The 14,444-nt window shown below is 44.5% G+C and overlaps 1 protein-coding gene across 2 annotated transcripts in view; it reads left to right on the plus strand.

The window, feature by feature from the left end:
- Positions 1 to 14,444, plus strand: part of cntn3a.1 (contactin 3a, tandem duplicate 1) — a 129,155-nt gene that overhangs the window by 69,841 nt on the left and 44,870 nt on the right. For both annotated transcript variants that reach the window (XM_080764108.1, XM_080764109.1), the window contains exons 10-11: positions 8,543 to 8,672; positions 11,586 to 11,736. In XM_080764108.1, coding sequence (XP_080620234.1) covers positions 8,543 to 8,672; positions 11,586 to 11,736 — 281 coding nt within the window. The remainder of the gene's footprint in view (positions 1 to 8,542; positions 8,673 to 11,585; positions 11,737 to 14,444) is intronic.

Here is a 14,444-nt window from a genome sequence, read left to right on the forward strand (position 1 = left end):
TCGCAACGTTGTCGTGAACATTTTGGTCAATTTCTCAGTTCTGAAGGATCGATTGACCACATTCACACCACGACCTATTTGCTATTATGTCATACTCCAGAGGGATGTAAAACCCCACCGACATCAGAGTGAATAATGGTCAATAGCCGGTTACATCCTCAAGATGCCACTCATCCGTGACCACATGGAACCTTTATCCCTCCACCTGTGCATCGGCACCAATGGCTTGTAAATACCATTTTAAAAGGGATCCTTTGGTGGTGTGCCAAGGTAACATATTCTCTCTATATGTGGCTATATTAATGAGGCAGGGTGTTACCATTTTCAAAATGCCACCATCAACAGCGGCAACAGTAAATCAATTTCCAAACCCAAAGGTCAGCAGTGTAGCGAGAGAAGAGGGAAGAGAGTGAGGCCAAGGGTGCCATTTGTTATTCCTCATTAGAATGGATCAGTCCTCCTCCCTCTAGTTGCCTTTATTCCCATCCCTCTCTCTCCCTTTCTCTCTCTTTTATTTTCTTCCTCGTTTTGGGCCCCCTCCAAGGGAATTAAATGGCGTTGAGTAGGGCTGTCACTATAAAATGTCACCCTGGCGAAACAAGGACCCACTTGCACTTGTATTTTTCCATGCAGTCCAGTGCCAAGACCCCCTTGTGACACACACACACACACACACACACACACACACACACACACACGCTTGTTTCCCCCTTTTATTTTACAGGCGACCTTCTCCTCAGCCCCATGCTTGTGTGCATTGTTTCAGGGACCAGAACAGTCACATACTGTCTGTCAGGAGTTGGATGGTCACATAACCGGCATGCAATGGAAGCTGTAAAGCTAGGTGTCACTACTGTAGATTTCATGGCAATCGGATGCTGCGTTCATGATGTTCAATCAGAATTAATCTGAAAAATGTGACCGATACAGTATATCTTGATCACGTTACCACACAGAGATAATATTATATACCGATTTGTGTGAGTTTTGGCCAAAATCTGTAGGAGTAGTAGTAAAGTGTGTTTTGTAGAGAACTGGATCAATATATGGAATGTCAGAACAGGTCAGCTCCATATAAGGAGATCTAAGGGTTTGAGGTCAGGTGTAGTTCCTGGCCGCCTCCATATATGTATGCAGATCTAGGTGATGATCCAGTCTTCTATGTATCCAGGGTTAGATGAGGTCAGTGTCGTATGGAGATAGCCATAATAATTTGGTGGTGTCACGAGGTGTGACCATATATGGAGGAGTGATGTCACGAGGCATGATCAAATATGGAGGTGTGATGTCACGAGGGCCGAGGCGTGACCATATATGGAGGCGTGGGGTGACTGACGGACGGACGGACAGACGGGAGATGCAGGTTTTCATAGTAAATGCGACCTACAGTCGCAACAATTATAGTCACAAAATCGATAGCGGTATTTGGTCAAAAGCATTGTGATATTTGATTTTGTCCATATCGCCTCGCCCTAAGAAGAAGAGCCTGAAGTGTTTCTCCTTTCTCGACTTCAAATAATAATAATGCTGATGTCCTATGCGAGGCGAGCACAATTAATGAGCACCATAAAGCAGACGTATGCCGCCATTTGTCTCTGCTGCTGAAGAGATTATCACAGAGCTCCCACTGGGTCTCTCTGAGGCTAGCCGGCCACTGGGCACAGTGGAGCGTAGTGTGGGCACTAGCACTGCACTGCTCTCACATCACATCTCTTTTAACGTTTTCATCCCTCAGGGCCGTTGCACCGCGTAACCTAAGAAACGACCATCTATCATCTATTCAGTCGCTCTAATCCTCTCCCTCTCTCTCTCTCTCTCTCTCTCTCTCTCTCTCTCCATTTCTTCTGTGCTCTTGAGTTCTGTCCTTTTCTCAATTTCTGCCCGTCTCACCAATTCCTCTCTTCGTACAAAGACCTTTACTCATGCTGTCCTAGCCAAAACCCCGGGGACTTGCTCTTATTGAGCAAGTGTTTATTTTGACAGCAATCTTTTATTTTATTTTTAGTCATCATAGTCTCTTGAATAGTTTGTCACATTTTAGTCACCTGGAATGTTTTAGTGTTATGCTAGTTTTAGTAAATATCATAAGATTTTAGTCGACTAAATGTACAGTTGAGTTAGTCGACTAAAATGTATTTTACCGGGCCTTGCTGCCGTTGTAATGCATGATTTTACACTTGCTGAAAATAGCCAATCTGCAGGCTCACTAATCCCTTCCTAATATTTTAGTCTAGTTTGTTGACGAAATTGTCAATATATTTAGTCTTAGCTTTAGTCATCATAGCTTAGTTTTCATTTAGTTTCCATTTAGTTTTCGTCAGTGAAAAAAAGGTAGTCGACAAACATTATTTGTCATAGTATTAGTCGACGAAATCAACACTGCTTTGTGTGCCAGTTGCAAGATGCTGTATGCACACCAGCGTCCCCCTGACCCCGTCTGACCCCGTCCCCTCAGTGCCCTGGCTTTAGCGGCGGGTCAGCCGCTTGCCTGTCACATGACTGGCACTAAGAAAGGACCCCGCTTGGAGTGCCTGGACAGGGTCAATCAGGGATGTTAAGGGACAGTCGTTGTCTTTTCAAGAGGCAGTGCTGTAATGCTTTCAGACAACAGACAGGCTGGCGGCAGCACCCTCTGGACTACACTCTTAACGTTAAAAGGACCAGCTTCACTGAATGGGGAAGGATCAAGGGCAAGGACAATGAGCACTGCAGTCCCGCACTTTACAACTTGAATGCCAAATCCTGCAAAATATAAAGATATTCGACGCAATTCAGTTTGTGCAATCGTTTTATGTGCATGTGTTCGAGACGAGACGTGCATTATTTTCACTTTTGAAACATTCCACATCTGAAATGTTTTGTCCATGGAGACTAGGGGGAGTTACATCTAGTCACTACAGGCCTATTAAGACTCAGAAAATTGAGTGTTTCAATTATCAACAGCCACCCACACCCACATGCGCACACACACACTCACACCATGTACTGTACACACACAAAAGCTTGAATTAGATTACGCTCTTCATCAGAACCAGCACAGTTGACATATTTCTACTTAAAATGTCCACATGTAGCCCTAATTACCCATCTCAGAGGTGTTTTTAGCACAGCAATCTCAATACAGTATCAACTATTTGCCATTCGTACAAGGTGATAATTGGGACGTCTGTAACCCTTCTATAATGGAAAAACATCAAAATGCTATCAGCATCTTATAAGATTTGAATCCAGTGGTCAGAGTTTCAGAAGGTTAGAGCAGGGGTTCTCAACCTGGGGGTCGCGACCCCTCGGGGGGGGGGGGGGGGGTCTACAAAGAAAGCAATGGTTGCCTAAGGTTGCCTACCCCCGGGTTAGAGGACACACACGCACAGGCACACGCGCACTGGCACACACAATATACTATATCAATTGTTGTCAGTGACCCAGATTTTGGGTCACTGACCAGGGTTGTATTGGGGGCATACTGTGACATACTAACAACATGTCCAGGGGGTGTACTACACACTAGAGAAACAGGAGAGGCTCATGCCCTATGGGTCACATGGCTCAGCAAGGTTTACTTACGGTTTGGTTTCATAAAAGTATATTGAAATTTACAACTCATGGCATTTAGCAGATACTCCTTATCCAGAGCAGAATAGTGGGAAGAGTGTATAGAGTAGTGGGAATAATATGCCCTGATATCTTTGGCCCTGGCCTTTCAAAGGGTGCTAGGTTCATTACATCCTTGGTTGATGAAGCAGAATGAAAAATGACTCTTAACAATGGAAACTGCATGGGTACCGATATGCAGCACGACAGCACGGTACCGGTCGAAAGAACAATATGGGGTCCAATAACGGCAGGGCTTCATGTTGGATCTCATACTGTACATCTTGTGGACAGTCTGTGACGTTAATTACCTATATGAGTGGTTTTCAAACAGTGGTCCTGGGACCACCAGTGGTCTGAGCACGTTTGAGCACGTTTTCTGACTGCCATTGACTTCCATCATAAAATGTTAATTTATTTTGTTCCTCGCTCCCTGCGCTCCCCCTGTGGTTGGTCCGTTTGGCTGTCGGCGTGACTGTCGGCGTGACGTCCGTGCGGCCTTTGGCATCTCGCCACTATACGCTCCGCCGTGTTTCGCCTGTTTAATTGTGGCTGTCCCTCGGAAGCCTCGTGTCCCTTACTGCCCGTGCACGGTCGTGGTTCATCCGGTTGACTGTCAGCATCCATGCACAGACTCTGGTGTTTCTCTAAGCAGTGGTGGAAAGTACTTAAATACTGTACCATTTTGAGTTATTTTTTTGTTACTTTATTTGAGTATGTCCAATTCCCAATACTTGAGTACTCTTGTACTTGATTGTTATTACAAAACATACATTAACCACTTCAGCCCTATTATATAAATTTTGGCCATTTGAAGATAGCCGATATACAAGCTCACAATGCGTCGCATCGCCACACATTGTGTACTTGTAGATGGGCTATTTTCAAATCAACTATACACATTTGAAAACTTGGAATGGGATATTCTGCATGAAGTACTTTTACTTTTGGTACGTTAATTACATTTTGATACCAATAGTTTTGTACTTGCAGCATTGCATTGCATTGCAGCATTGATACTTTTACTTAATAAGCAAAAATGTGAGTACTTTTTCCACCACTCAAAGCCATATAGCTGAATGGCTAGGGAGGCCGTCAGGGAATCAGAAGGTTCCTGGTTCCGCCCCCTCGCTGGCCCCACTGTGTCTTAGTGTTCCTGACCACTTAACCCCTAACTGCTCCCCTGGCTGCTGTAATAATAGCACCCATACTGCACTTAACTGTTAGGATGGGTTAAATGCAGAGGACGCATTTTACGTACTGTATCTGCAAATGTACTACCACTTTCCCTTACCTTTCACTCACTGACTGACTAGTGGTTTGACTGTTGCTGGACAAGCTGTCCTGCTTTCTGCTTGTCATCTATAATATACGGACTAGATTAAGCTGTTTGTGGGCAGGCATGCATGCAGAGATTCCATGCATTTTCAGACCAATAATGTTGAAGTCTGTCTATGTACTGTTTTTGTACACACCCCAGGTCTGATTGAAATATTTACACATTTGCTTTGTCGCTCCAGGAGAGAGTAGTCCATGATCAGATCTTGGTCTCATCAACGCTGAGAGGCTATTCTCTTGGTTACGATTGTTGTCAGGTTTTCAACGTATTTCCTCATCCTCTAGGGAGTCTAGGCTGTCTCATCGTTGTGTCATCATGACTACCACCATTTTGGAGCCGTTTTGTGGTCACGCAGTCATGAGTATAGAGGAGGGGGCTCAGTGTTGAGGGTCAGTGGGGCAAAGGTGTTGGAGCCCATGCTCACTACCGGCCAGTTGATCCAATGGTCATGCGCTGGAAGTGTTTTGGTAATACTCTCCACAGAGACGCTCGGTTGAAATCCCCAAACATGATGAAAGCAGCTACTGGGTGTTTATTCTCTGCATTGCCAATAGCCTTCATGTGTAGCTCTTTGTTAGTCTGCTCGGCGTGTTTGCCTGAGGCAGAATATAAACAGTGAACAATGGTTGTGAACTCCCTTGGGAGCCGGAATGGCCTATACAGTATAGTGAGATAACAGAAAGACTGGAGGGAATGCACATTTGTTTGATCACACCATGATTGTATTGATTATAATGCAAGCCACACACACATGACGTTGCAGTCCTTAGATTCCTGGTGAAAGACAACCCTTTCTCTCTGTTGTTGTCCAACAAATTCAAGGTTGGCTGGTATAGGATACTATAGGGAGGGAGGGAGTGGTGGTCAATTTGATCTCCAACTTAATTGCACCAGTAACAATGGCTCTCCTCCCCCTTCAAGTCGTCTGTGGTTCATGCGAGTATAGCGGATCCCAATCCAAATTCTGAAGGTTAGTGTTAAAGAAAGTAGGTGGGGAATGGCTTATTGTCGGTATCAGCCGGTAACACGCAGGAGTCTGTCCCCGTTACAATGCGCTATAGACCCCTGGGAGATGGGTTGCTGAGGTGGAGCGCCACACCTACCATCAGCTCCCAGTACTTCCCGCACCAAAGCCGTGCTACTTATACGCTGGGTTGTCGGTCCCGGGATCGAATCCATGCACTTATGGTCCAACTACTGTAACTATACTGTAGGTGTACAAAATACGAGAAGAATCATAAAATAAGTAAAAAGCCATAATGACAGCGAGGAGATCAAAATGAGACATGCACCTTGTTGTGGTGTCATCTCGTTTTGGTGTGATAGTAAGAATATTATACAATGCCCATTGTATACCTCACATTGTAACCTTAAACCTTGTGCATCAGTCACTGATTTATATACAACTGAATGTTATAATACAAACTATTTCTGCAATATCTGATTATACCTTGCATCGCCGGTCAATCGTGTGTAACAATTTAAAAAGTGTTTTAGTTTCGGTGCCTACACCTACGTAGTGTGGTGCGACACTCGCTAGCAAGTCCATTAATTAATTAAGATCCTACACACGAGAGAGAGAGAGAGAGAGAGAGAACACGAGAGAGAGAGAGAGAGAGTGGGGGGGGGGGGGCAGGTGATTTATTGTTATTGCCCATCTTATTGAATTAAAATGTAATTTAATTAAATAGTACGGTAATTAATTAGGGGTTAAAACTGCAATGCATGAATTTTGCGACAGCGTTGTGTCCGTGGTGCTGAAGGGCACATAGCTGTCTACTATAGATCAAATGGTGCGTTCACCCATGCAAAAATGCATCACAGCATATTTGCGTCAGCGTCACACGTCATAGCTGCTTCGTAGCTTCATGTCGCTGGATTCCATTGACAATGAATGGTAGCGTGCATGTAGACAGGGTGCTGTTTTTCCTGTATTTGTTGACGATGTGTTATCCGATTGACTAGATCTATACACTGCTATTTATACTATGATTATAGTGTTAATCACTGTGTCAAAATAATGCATAGTGCTCCAAATGGCAAAGGCTGCCACTGTGTAGATAGATAGATAGATAGATAGATAGATAGATAGATAGATAGATAGATAGATAGATAGATAGATAGATAGATAGATAGATAGATAGATAGATAGATATTGTCGGGGAGGTGTCTCTGTGTAATTTACGACAGTCAGTCATATTTGAAACAGTCTGTTTCTAGTGAAAATGTAACTTAATTCAGCAGCAGTAACATTTGCATTTTCTCACAGTCAGTTGATTCTTCATATCCATATGAGTGAAACGGCCGGGATGATTTGTTTATTTTTCAGGCTATCTAAAATCCCCCTATGGGGATTACAATGCACATAAAAATTTACACGACCCCGTGGACTTAGAGTCCTGTACCGATATTGACGTCAGACGTCGGTAGTGTTTCAGCATCAAGGGTTGTTACTATACTATATTTCATCTCATAGTACTGTCAAGTATATGTACTAGTAAAAAGCATGCGTGCAGATTTTCTGTGTGGTTAACAGATTGTTGTGTTTATTGGTCCAAAACAAAAGGAGTAAGTAATTGTGTACATGTAGTGAGCAATGAAGGTGCTGTTTTCAGTAGTGGGTATGATTGATGCGAGTTGAGCATTTGGTATATACTGTATGCAGAAGGGTATTTGGTGGATGGAAATGAGATAGCATTTGTTGTTAGATACACGGTTGATTACATGTCGTAATAGAGAACCGTAGAAGCAATCTGTAGCACGTAGCAGCATAGAAGCGTCGGTAAAAAGAGAAATGTTTGTAGCAACATATACTAATATAAGAAAGGTGTAGTAAAATGAAATGGCTTACATTATATGACAACAGTGAAGTAGTCAGCAGCAGTAGGCCTAATTAGAAGCAATTCTATGTTGCATCAGGGGGACATTCTATTCAAAGGCAATGGCAAAGATATGTTCAAGAATGAACGTAATTTGTCACCATGTATCCAGGTACAGTATAGCAGCAAAAGCTAAAAAGTGTGTGAGGGAGGCAAAATACTGTGTTTCACATACACTCACTGGTCGCACTCTTATTTTATTCTGCTGTGGGCATAGAAGAAGTTTATGCTCACGCATTGTCATTAAAATGCATTGAGCAGACGTCCCGCTGTGGCCACGTTTGGCGAGAACAGTCGCACACAATAAAGTGCCTGTGCAAACGCTTGGTGGGTGCGAAGCGAGACACGCGCACACACACACACACCCTGCTTTATTACTGCCTGGCAGAACAGAGACATGGGGGAGGAGTAGTCACTTTGCAAGGCTCTTTCATAAAAACACACACACACACACACACACACACACACACACACACACACGCATGCACGTTTGAAGTCCAAGCTGGAGTAATCAAATAAGCAGTGCAATTTCCAAATTAAATAATTTGCTGCTGCTGCTGCTTGAACCTAGCGCTGTTTGATGTGATAATGATGAAGTGGTCCCATGCCTTTAATACAGTCCGTTTGGACAAAAGACCTTTGTGCAGTATGTTGCTGTCTGTATCTGTACTGTACCTTACTTACACTGGATATTATATCTTCATAACATATAGTATTTGTGTGTTTTTTCCAGGACAGAGTTCAAGTAAATAATGGGGTGCTGACCATCAGTAGCCTAAAGCTGGCTGACATTGGTATGTACCAGTGTGTGGCAGAGAACAAGCATGGGCGAGTCTTCACCAACACTGAGCTCAGAGTCATAGGTAAGACTGGCACTCATTTTTCCAAATAACTGAAACAGTTCTTAAATAATAACATTAACAATAATAATATATTAATTAAAATATTATAACTAACTCATACAAAACGGTGCTGTTCTAGCAGTGCTACAGGCTTGTCCTATTTTTCAAAGTTATTTGTCATTTATCATTCCAGCGTGTCATTGAACATTGACGTATGCCACGCCAAAATTCACACCAGGTTGGGATCTGCCTGGGTGACAGCAGACTTGGGGGTCAGATCAATGTGGAATTAATTCTGTACTGGCCATATATGTGTACAGGGTGTACAGGGTTTTATGTTGTCAGATCAACATATGGACTGTCAGAACAGGAAGGACGGGTGGGGAGGAATCAACATATGGCATACAGGCATGATGTCACAAGGTGTGACCAAATATGGAGGCGTGATGTCACGAGGCGTGACCATTATATGCGACCGCCTCTGACAGAAAGGCCCTCATCTCGACCAGAGTAATTTTTCAGTTTTTTACAGATTATTAAAGTACAGAATGTAAGCTTTTATGTATCATTCAATGAAATTGTACAAGCTTCAGTTAAGTCTCCCAACATGGGTACTGTAACCTACAGGAGGCCAATGTCTTTCTGGAGTTATGTGCAATCTCCTCGTCTCGTCCTCGTTTAAGGATAAACCCGACACAACACTCTTAATGTCAACTCTGCCGACCGAGAGACCACAACGGATAGGTTACCAGCACACCAGTTTACTCATATAATACTCAGTCACTCCATAAACGTTCATATAATTGACAGCCATCATGCACTATCTATCACACGATCTATAATCTATCTGTCATAAACCTTGTGTCACGGACAACAGTAACAGTGACAGAGGAGCTTGCAAAGCAGCAGCATGTGTGTGGGCTGTGCCAGGGCTGTGCGCATCCAAACGTATTCAATAATGACCATGTAATGAAACAACAGGTAGATGGGAAACAGACAACGTGTAGGCCTACAGCTAATATATACTGTATATCTTTATTTATGTAATACTGTATACAACACACAGTTGGACTTGCAAGTTGTGTGTGTGCGTCTGTGTGCGTGTGTGTGTGTGTGTGTGGGGGGGGGGAGGCGCGAGGCGAGAGGTGTTTGGAATTTTTTTCTTATTGGCTTCCCATACAAACTTGGTCGTATTCCAATTATGCATGTCGTAAAATCAAGGCGTTTCAAGAAATATTAAAGGGCGTGTTATTTAAATGGTCGGTTTCAGCCATGACATTTATCAAAGCTCCGACCAAAAATACGCAAGGATCAGCTGTTTACGATCACTTCATAAATGCTGTGCCGACGTGAGCGTACGCCAAAACCCACACTCGAATTTAAGGCAGACTTTACACTCCTAAGTGCTTGTTATCATGTGGGATACATGCTGCTGTTTTTACCAGCTTGCGCTGAGCGCAAGTCTGCAATGAGTCTGCAATGCCTTCCCATACAAGCATAAGAGTTGTCACCCAGGGGCGTAACTAGCGTGACGCAGACAACGCAATTGCGTTGGGGCCCAGAGGCATTTGGGGCCCACGGCCGCCCACCCGTGCCGTCGGTAAAATAAAATTATAAATACATGGTGGCTGCTGCTAACACACACGTGCCCGCCCCCTATCAGCTCTGGTGGAGTGTAGGGTAGGCTAATAACGTGGTTGTTCAAAAGACTAAGACCAAAATCTGCTGAAAAATTAACACTGCTATGAGTATGTACAGTTATGACAAAGCTACCCCCAACAGACAGTGGTGTAACTGTACCACAATCCAGGAGTGGTGTTAGTAGGCCTATCCCTAGGCCTTTGATTGTTTAATGGAATACTTTATAAACATGTTTTTTAATAGAAACAGTAGAAACTAAAAATGAAGGTTTACCAATTATTCTTGGTTTGATTTTTTTGTAGCCAGGAGGATATCCCAGTCTGTCATCAATTTAAAACACCCTCTTATAAACTGCATGTTTTCATTACGCCAACAAAAACAACATCAATAGGTTCAGGGAATTGACAAGTAAGATATTTTTTCTCCGTCAATGATCGTAGTAAGAGTTTATTCCTCTGGTGGCCAGCTCGGGATGTTATACCTCAGGCTAGGGGTTTAAATGGCAATATCTGTTGTGCTGTTGGAATTAGAAAAAGATGTGGCACTTCACACTCTGTGTCAAGAAATAATTGTCAGGTGTGTGCGTGTGTTGCGTGTGCATGAGTGTGTGTCTGCGGCTATGGCTGTGCATAGAAAATGTGCATCTGCAGGTGCTCTGTGCTGTCACTAGCACCAGGGCGCCTCGTTGGCTTTGAAGAGTATTCTGCTGAGTCAATTCGCATACAAAGCAGCTCCAGACGACGGTGCCTCAGTAATTAAGGCCTAAAGAAATGGCAACAAAGCCTCTCTTTTGTTTTACATCTACACAATAAAATCCTCAGTGTTACTGTTAATTTAACTTATACGGGTCCATTTGCTACCAAATGTACAGTTAAAAACGGATAAATGAACACAGAGGACTCTACAGTGGGTTTTTTTCCCCTTTTTTTTTGCTGTGGAGAGCCCATCAAGGAAAATGGCAAGGAATTGGAAGAGTAACTCTTTGAATTCATGTTTTTAAAGGAAGATTGCTCTGTGTCTGCTGTCTCCAGCCATATGAATGTGCAATGCGAGTGTGTTTGTGTGTGTGGACAAGGATATAATGACCTGACCTTCCTAATGGACAGTGAACTGCATGTCTTTCGATTCTACTTTACTCCTGTGTGTGTCCTCTCTCTCTCTCTGTGTGCGCGCGTGTGTGTGTGCATGTCTCTCTCTCTCCCTCTCTCTGAGGAAATTGAGATTTATCTGTGCCCTCCCCCCCTGAATATAACACTGAATGCTTTGTGTCCATCTCCTCTGCCTCTCTATTAGCCATTGCTCCAGATTTCTCCCAAAATCTGCTGAAGGCCCAAACTCTGGCCCGTCAGGGTGGCGATGTGCTGATCGAATGCAGGCCCAAGATGTCTCCTCGGGGCATGATTTCCTGGAGGAAGGGGAAGGAAGCCCTGAGAGAAAACCACAGGTATATGGTTTTACTTGCTCTGCAGGAAGCAGTGTGGAGCCATGGAGTGCAGTTGATAGTCACAGATTCCTGGCTCCATGGTTGTTGAAGTCTGACTTTTTTTTGTTTTACTGTGAGCTTGATGTACTACTGCTGTGCTTTCGTTCCATATCAAAGAGTTTTATGCCAAAGTTTTCCCTCAGACTGAAGCTCTGGAAACCGCAAAGAATGTTCTAGTAACTAACTGAGAGTTAATTTGATATTTCTGTTATATACAGTAGTGTAATGGTCAAGACAATTTTGTGGGCACCTACAGGCTCCTGTAGGTGCGTTGCAAGTTCGAGTGTCGTTCCTTTGGTGCGTGTCTCTCTCCGTCTCTTGAAGTTGACACAATGTGTAGCCGTAGATCGGCTATTTTCAGCATAGGAGTCCTTCAAACGAGAACGAATGAATATAGAAATGACGTGGGGGAACGCAGGAAAGAGGACTTCCACCATGGGTATAACTGAACTGTGAACGCTTTATTTGCAGTTTGATATTTGACCAGCTTTTACCACTGTAAAAAACGGTTTAGGTCGAGTGCTTTATTTGCTTTATCTGCTATTTCAGCAGTTTGATATATTCCAGCATTCCACACTTGATATTCATAGTGACCCACTGTGAAGAACAGAACCACAGCACGACACAATACAATTTGAATTGCATAATGCATTCGACACTCCACCACTCTTGCCCAGCCATGTACATTTCTCCCCCCGCTGCTAAGCTGCACCCTCCCTCTCTCTTGGCTGCATGCGGAGCTGCTTTTCTCCACTGTTTACTTAAGGTAATTGGCCGTTCCTGGTCCAAGGCACATGGATCGATGCGCTGATCCATCCGTTCATTAGCAGGGTGTAAGGCCCAGAGGGTTGCTACAGCACTCTATACAGGCTAGGATCCAGGCTACCAGTGAGATATGGAAGACACTGGTGAATACCTCCGTAAAGCAAATAATCAATTCCTGGCTCCATGATTAGCATATCCTCCCCGGACCTCTTCTGCCTTAGTGGTGGCATGCAGTGCCACTAGGGAACCTATAGACGAACATCGTGTTTCATTACAAACCAGGTTAATTGTGGAATAATTCATTACTCTTTGTAACAGACTGAACAAGGCAAAGGGACAGGTCAGGCTGAACAAGAAAGGAGGAGGTGTAAAACGTTTTAATGAAGCAGGGAAAATGCATTCTCCTGTGCAGGGGTGACGCTGGTCAAGACAGCAGTGGGTTGTCATAGTTAAATGGTACAGTAAAAGGCCTGGACTACTGTTCTTACTGTAGATGTGCTTTTAAGATATTCAGGGGGAAAAAAATGGAAGCAATGTGTGAGATGACTCGCGAGATGACTCGCACGCATCAAGTGACGCGCGCGCGCACACACACACACACACACACACACACACACACACACACACACACACACACACACACACACACACACACACACACACACACACACACACACACACAATGATGCCAATTTTAGTCACAGGCAAGTGCAGCCATTTCAAGGTCCTATTTTCTTGCCAGAAGCATCTGAACACACAATCAACTCAACTTATTGTCACACTCACATCACACGTTTAGCCTACAGATAAGTGGGTGAAATTATATTTTGTGCAAGCAAGCCACAGATTGCAGTTACATTTTAAACAAAATGTGTAAAATCATCATTGAATTTTTTTTGTTTTTTTGGGAATGATTTAAAAATAATAATAATGAAAAACTAAATGTTGGAAACAAAATATAAAGGGACCCACAAAATTACTCCGTGACCCACAATTGGGTCCCGACCCACTGTTAGGGAGAGCGTGCCTTAGTCTGTCCGTTGGGCATTGGATGCTGCTGCAGTGGCTGCCTGATGGTAGCAGCCTTAGTCTGTCCGTTGGGCCTTGGATGCTGCTGCAGTGGCTGCCTGATGGTAGCAGCCTTAGTCTGTCCGTTGGGCCTTGGATGCTGCTGCAGTGGCTGCCTGATGGTAGCAGCCTTAGTCTGTCCGTTGGGCCTTGGATGCTGCTGCATCGGCTGCCTGATGGTAGCAGCCTTAGTCTGTCCGTTGGGCCTTGGATGCTGCTGCATCGGCTGCCTGATGGTAGCAGCCTTAGTCTGTCCGTTGGGCCTTGGATGCTGCTGCAGTGGCTGCCTGATGGTAGCAGCCTTAGTATGTCCGTTGGGCCTTGGATGCTGCTGCATTGGCTGCCTGATGGTAGCAGCCTTAGTATGTCCGTTGGGCCTTGGATGCTGCTGCATTGGCTGCCTGATGGTAGCAGCCTTAGTCTGTCCGTTGGGCCTTGGATGCTGCTGCAGTGGCTGCCTGATGGTAGCAGCCTTGGTCTGTCCGTTGGGCCTTGGATGCTGCTGCAGTGGCTGCCTGATGGTAGCAGCCTTAGTATGTCCGTTGGGCCTTGGATGCTGCTGCATTGGCTGCCTGATGGTAGCAGCCTTAGTCTGTTCGTTGGGCCTTGGATGCTGCTGCAGTGGCTGCCTGATGGTAGCAGCCTTAGTCTGTCCGTTGGGCCTTGGATGCTGCTGCAGTGGCTGCCTGATGGTAGCAGCGTGAACAGATTGTGGCTGGGGTGGAAAGTGTCTTTGATGATGACGACGTGCTGGGCCAACCACACCACCTCTGTAGTGCACTGCGGTCATTATAGGGCGGTGCTGTTCGCATGCCAGGCAGGCAGCTTATCAGTTT

This window comes from Protomyctophum bolini (genome assembly GCF_963924005.1).
Source record: "Protomyctophum bolini genome assembly, chromosome: 5".
NCBI classification, from domain to species: domain Eukaryota; kingdom Metazoa; phylum Chordata; class Actinopteri; order Myctophiformes; family Myctophidae; genus Protomyctophum; species Protomyctophum bolini.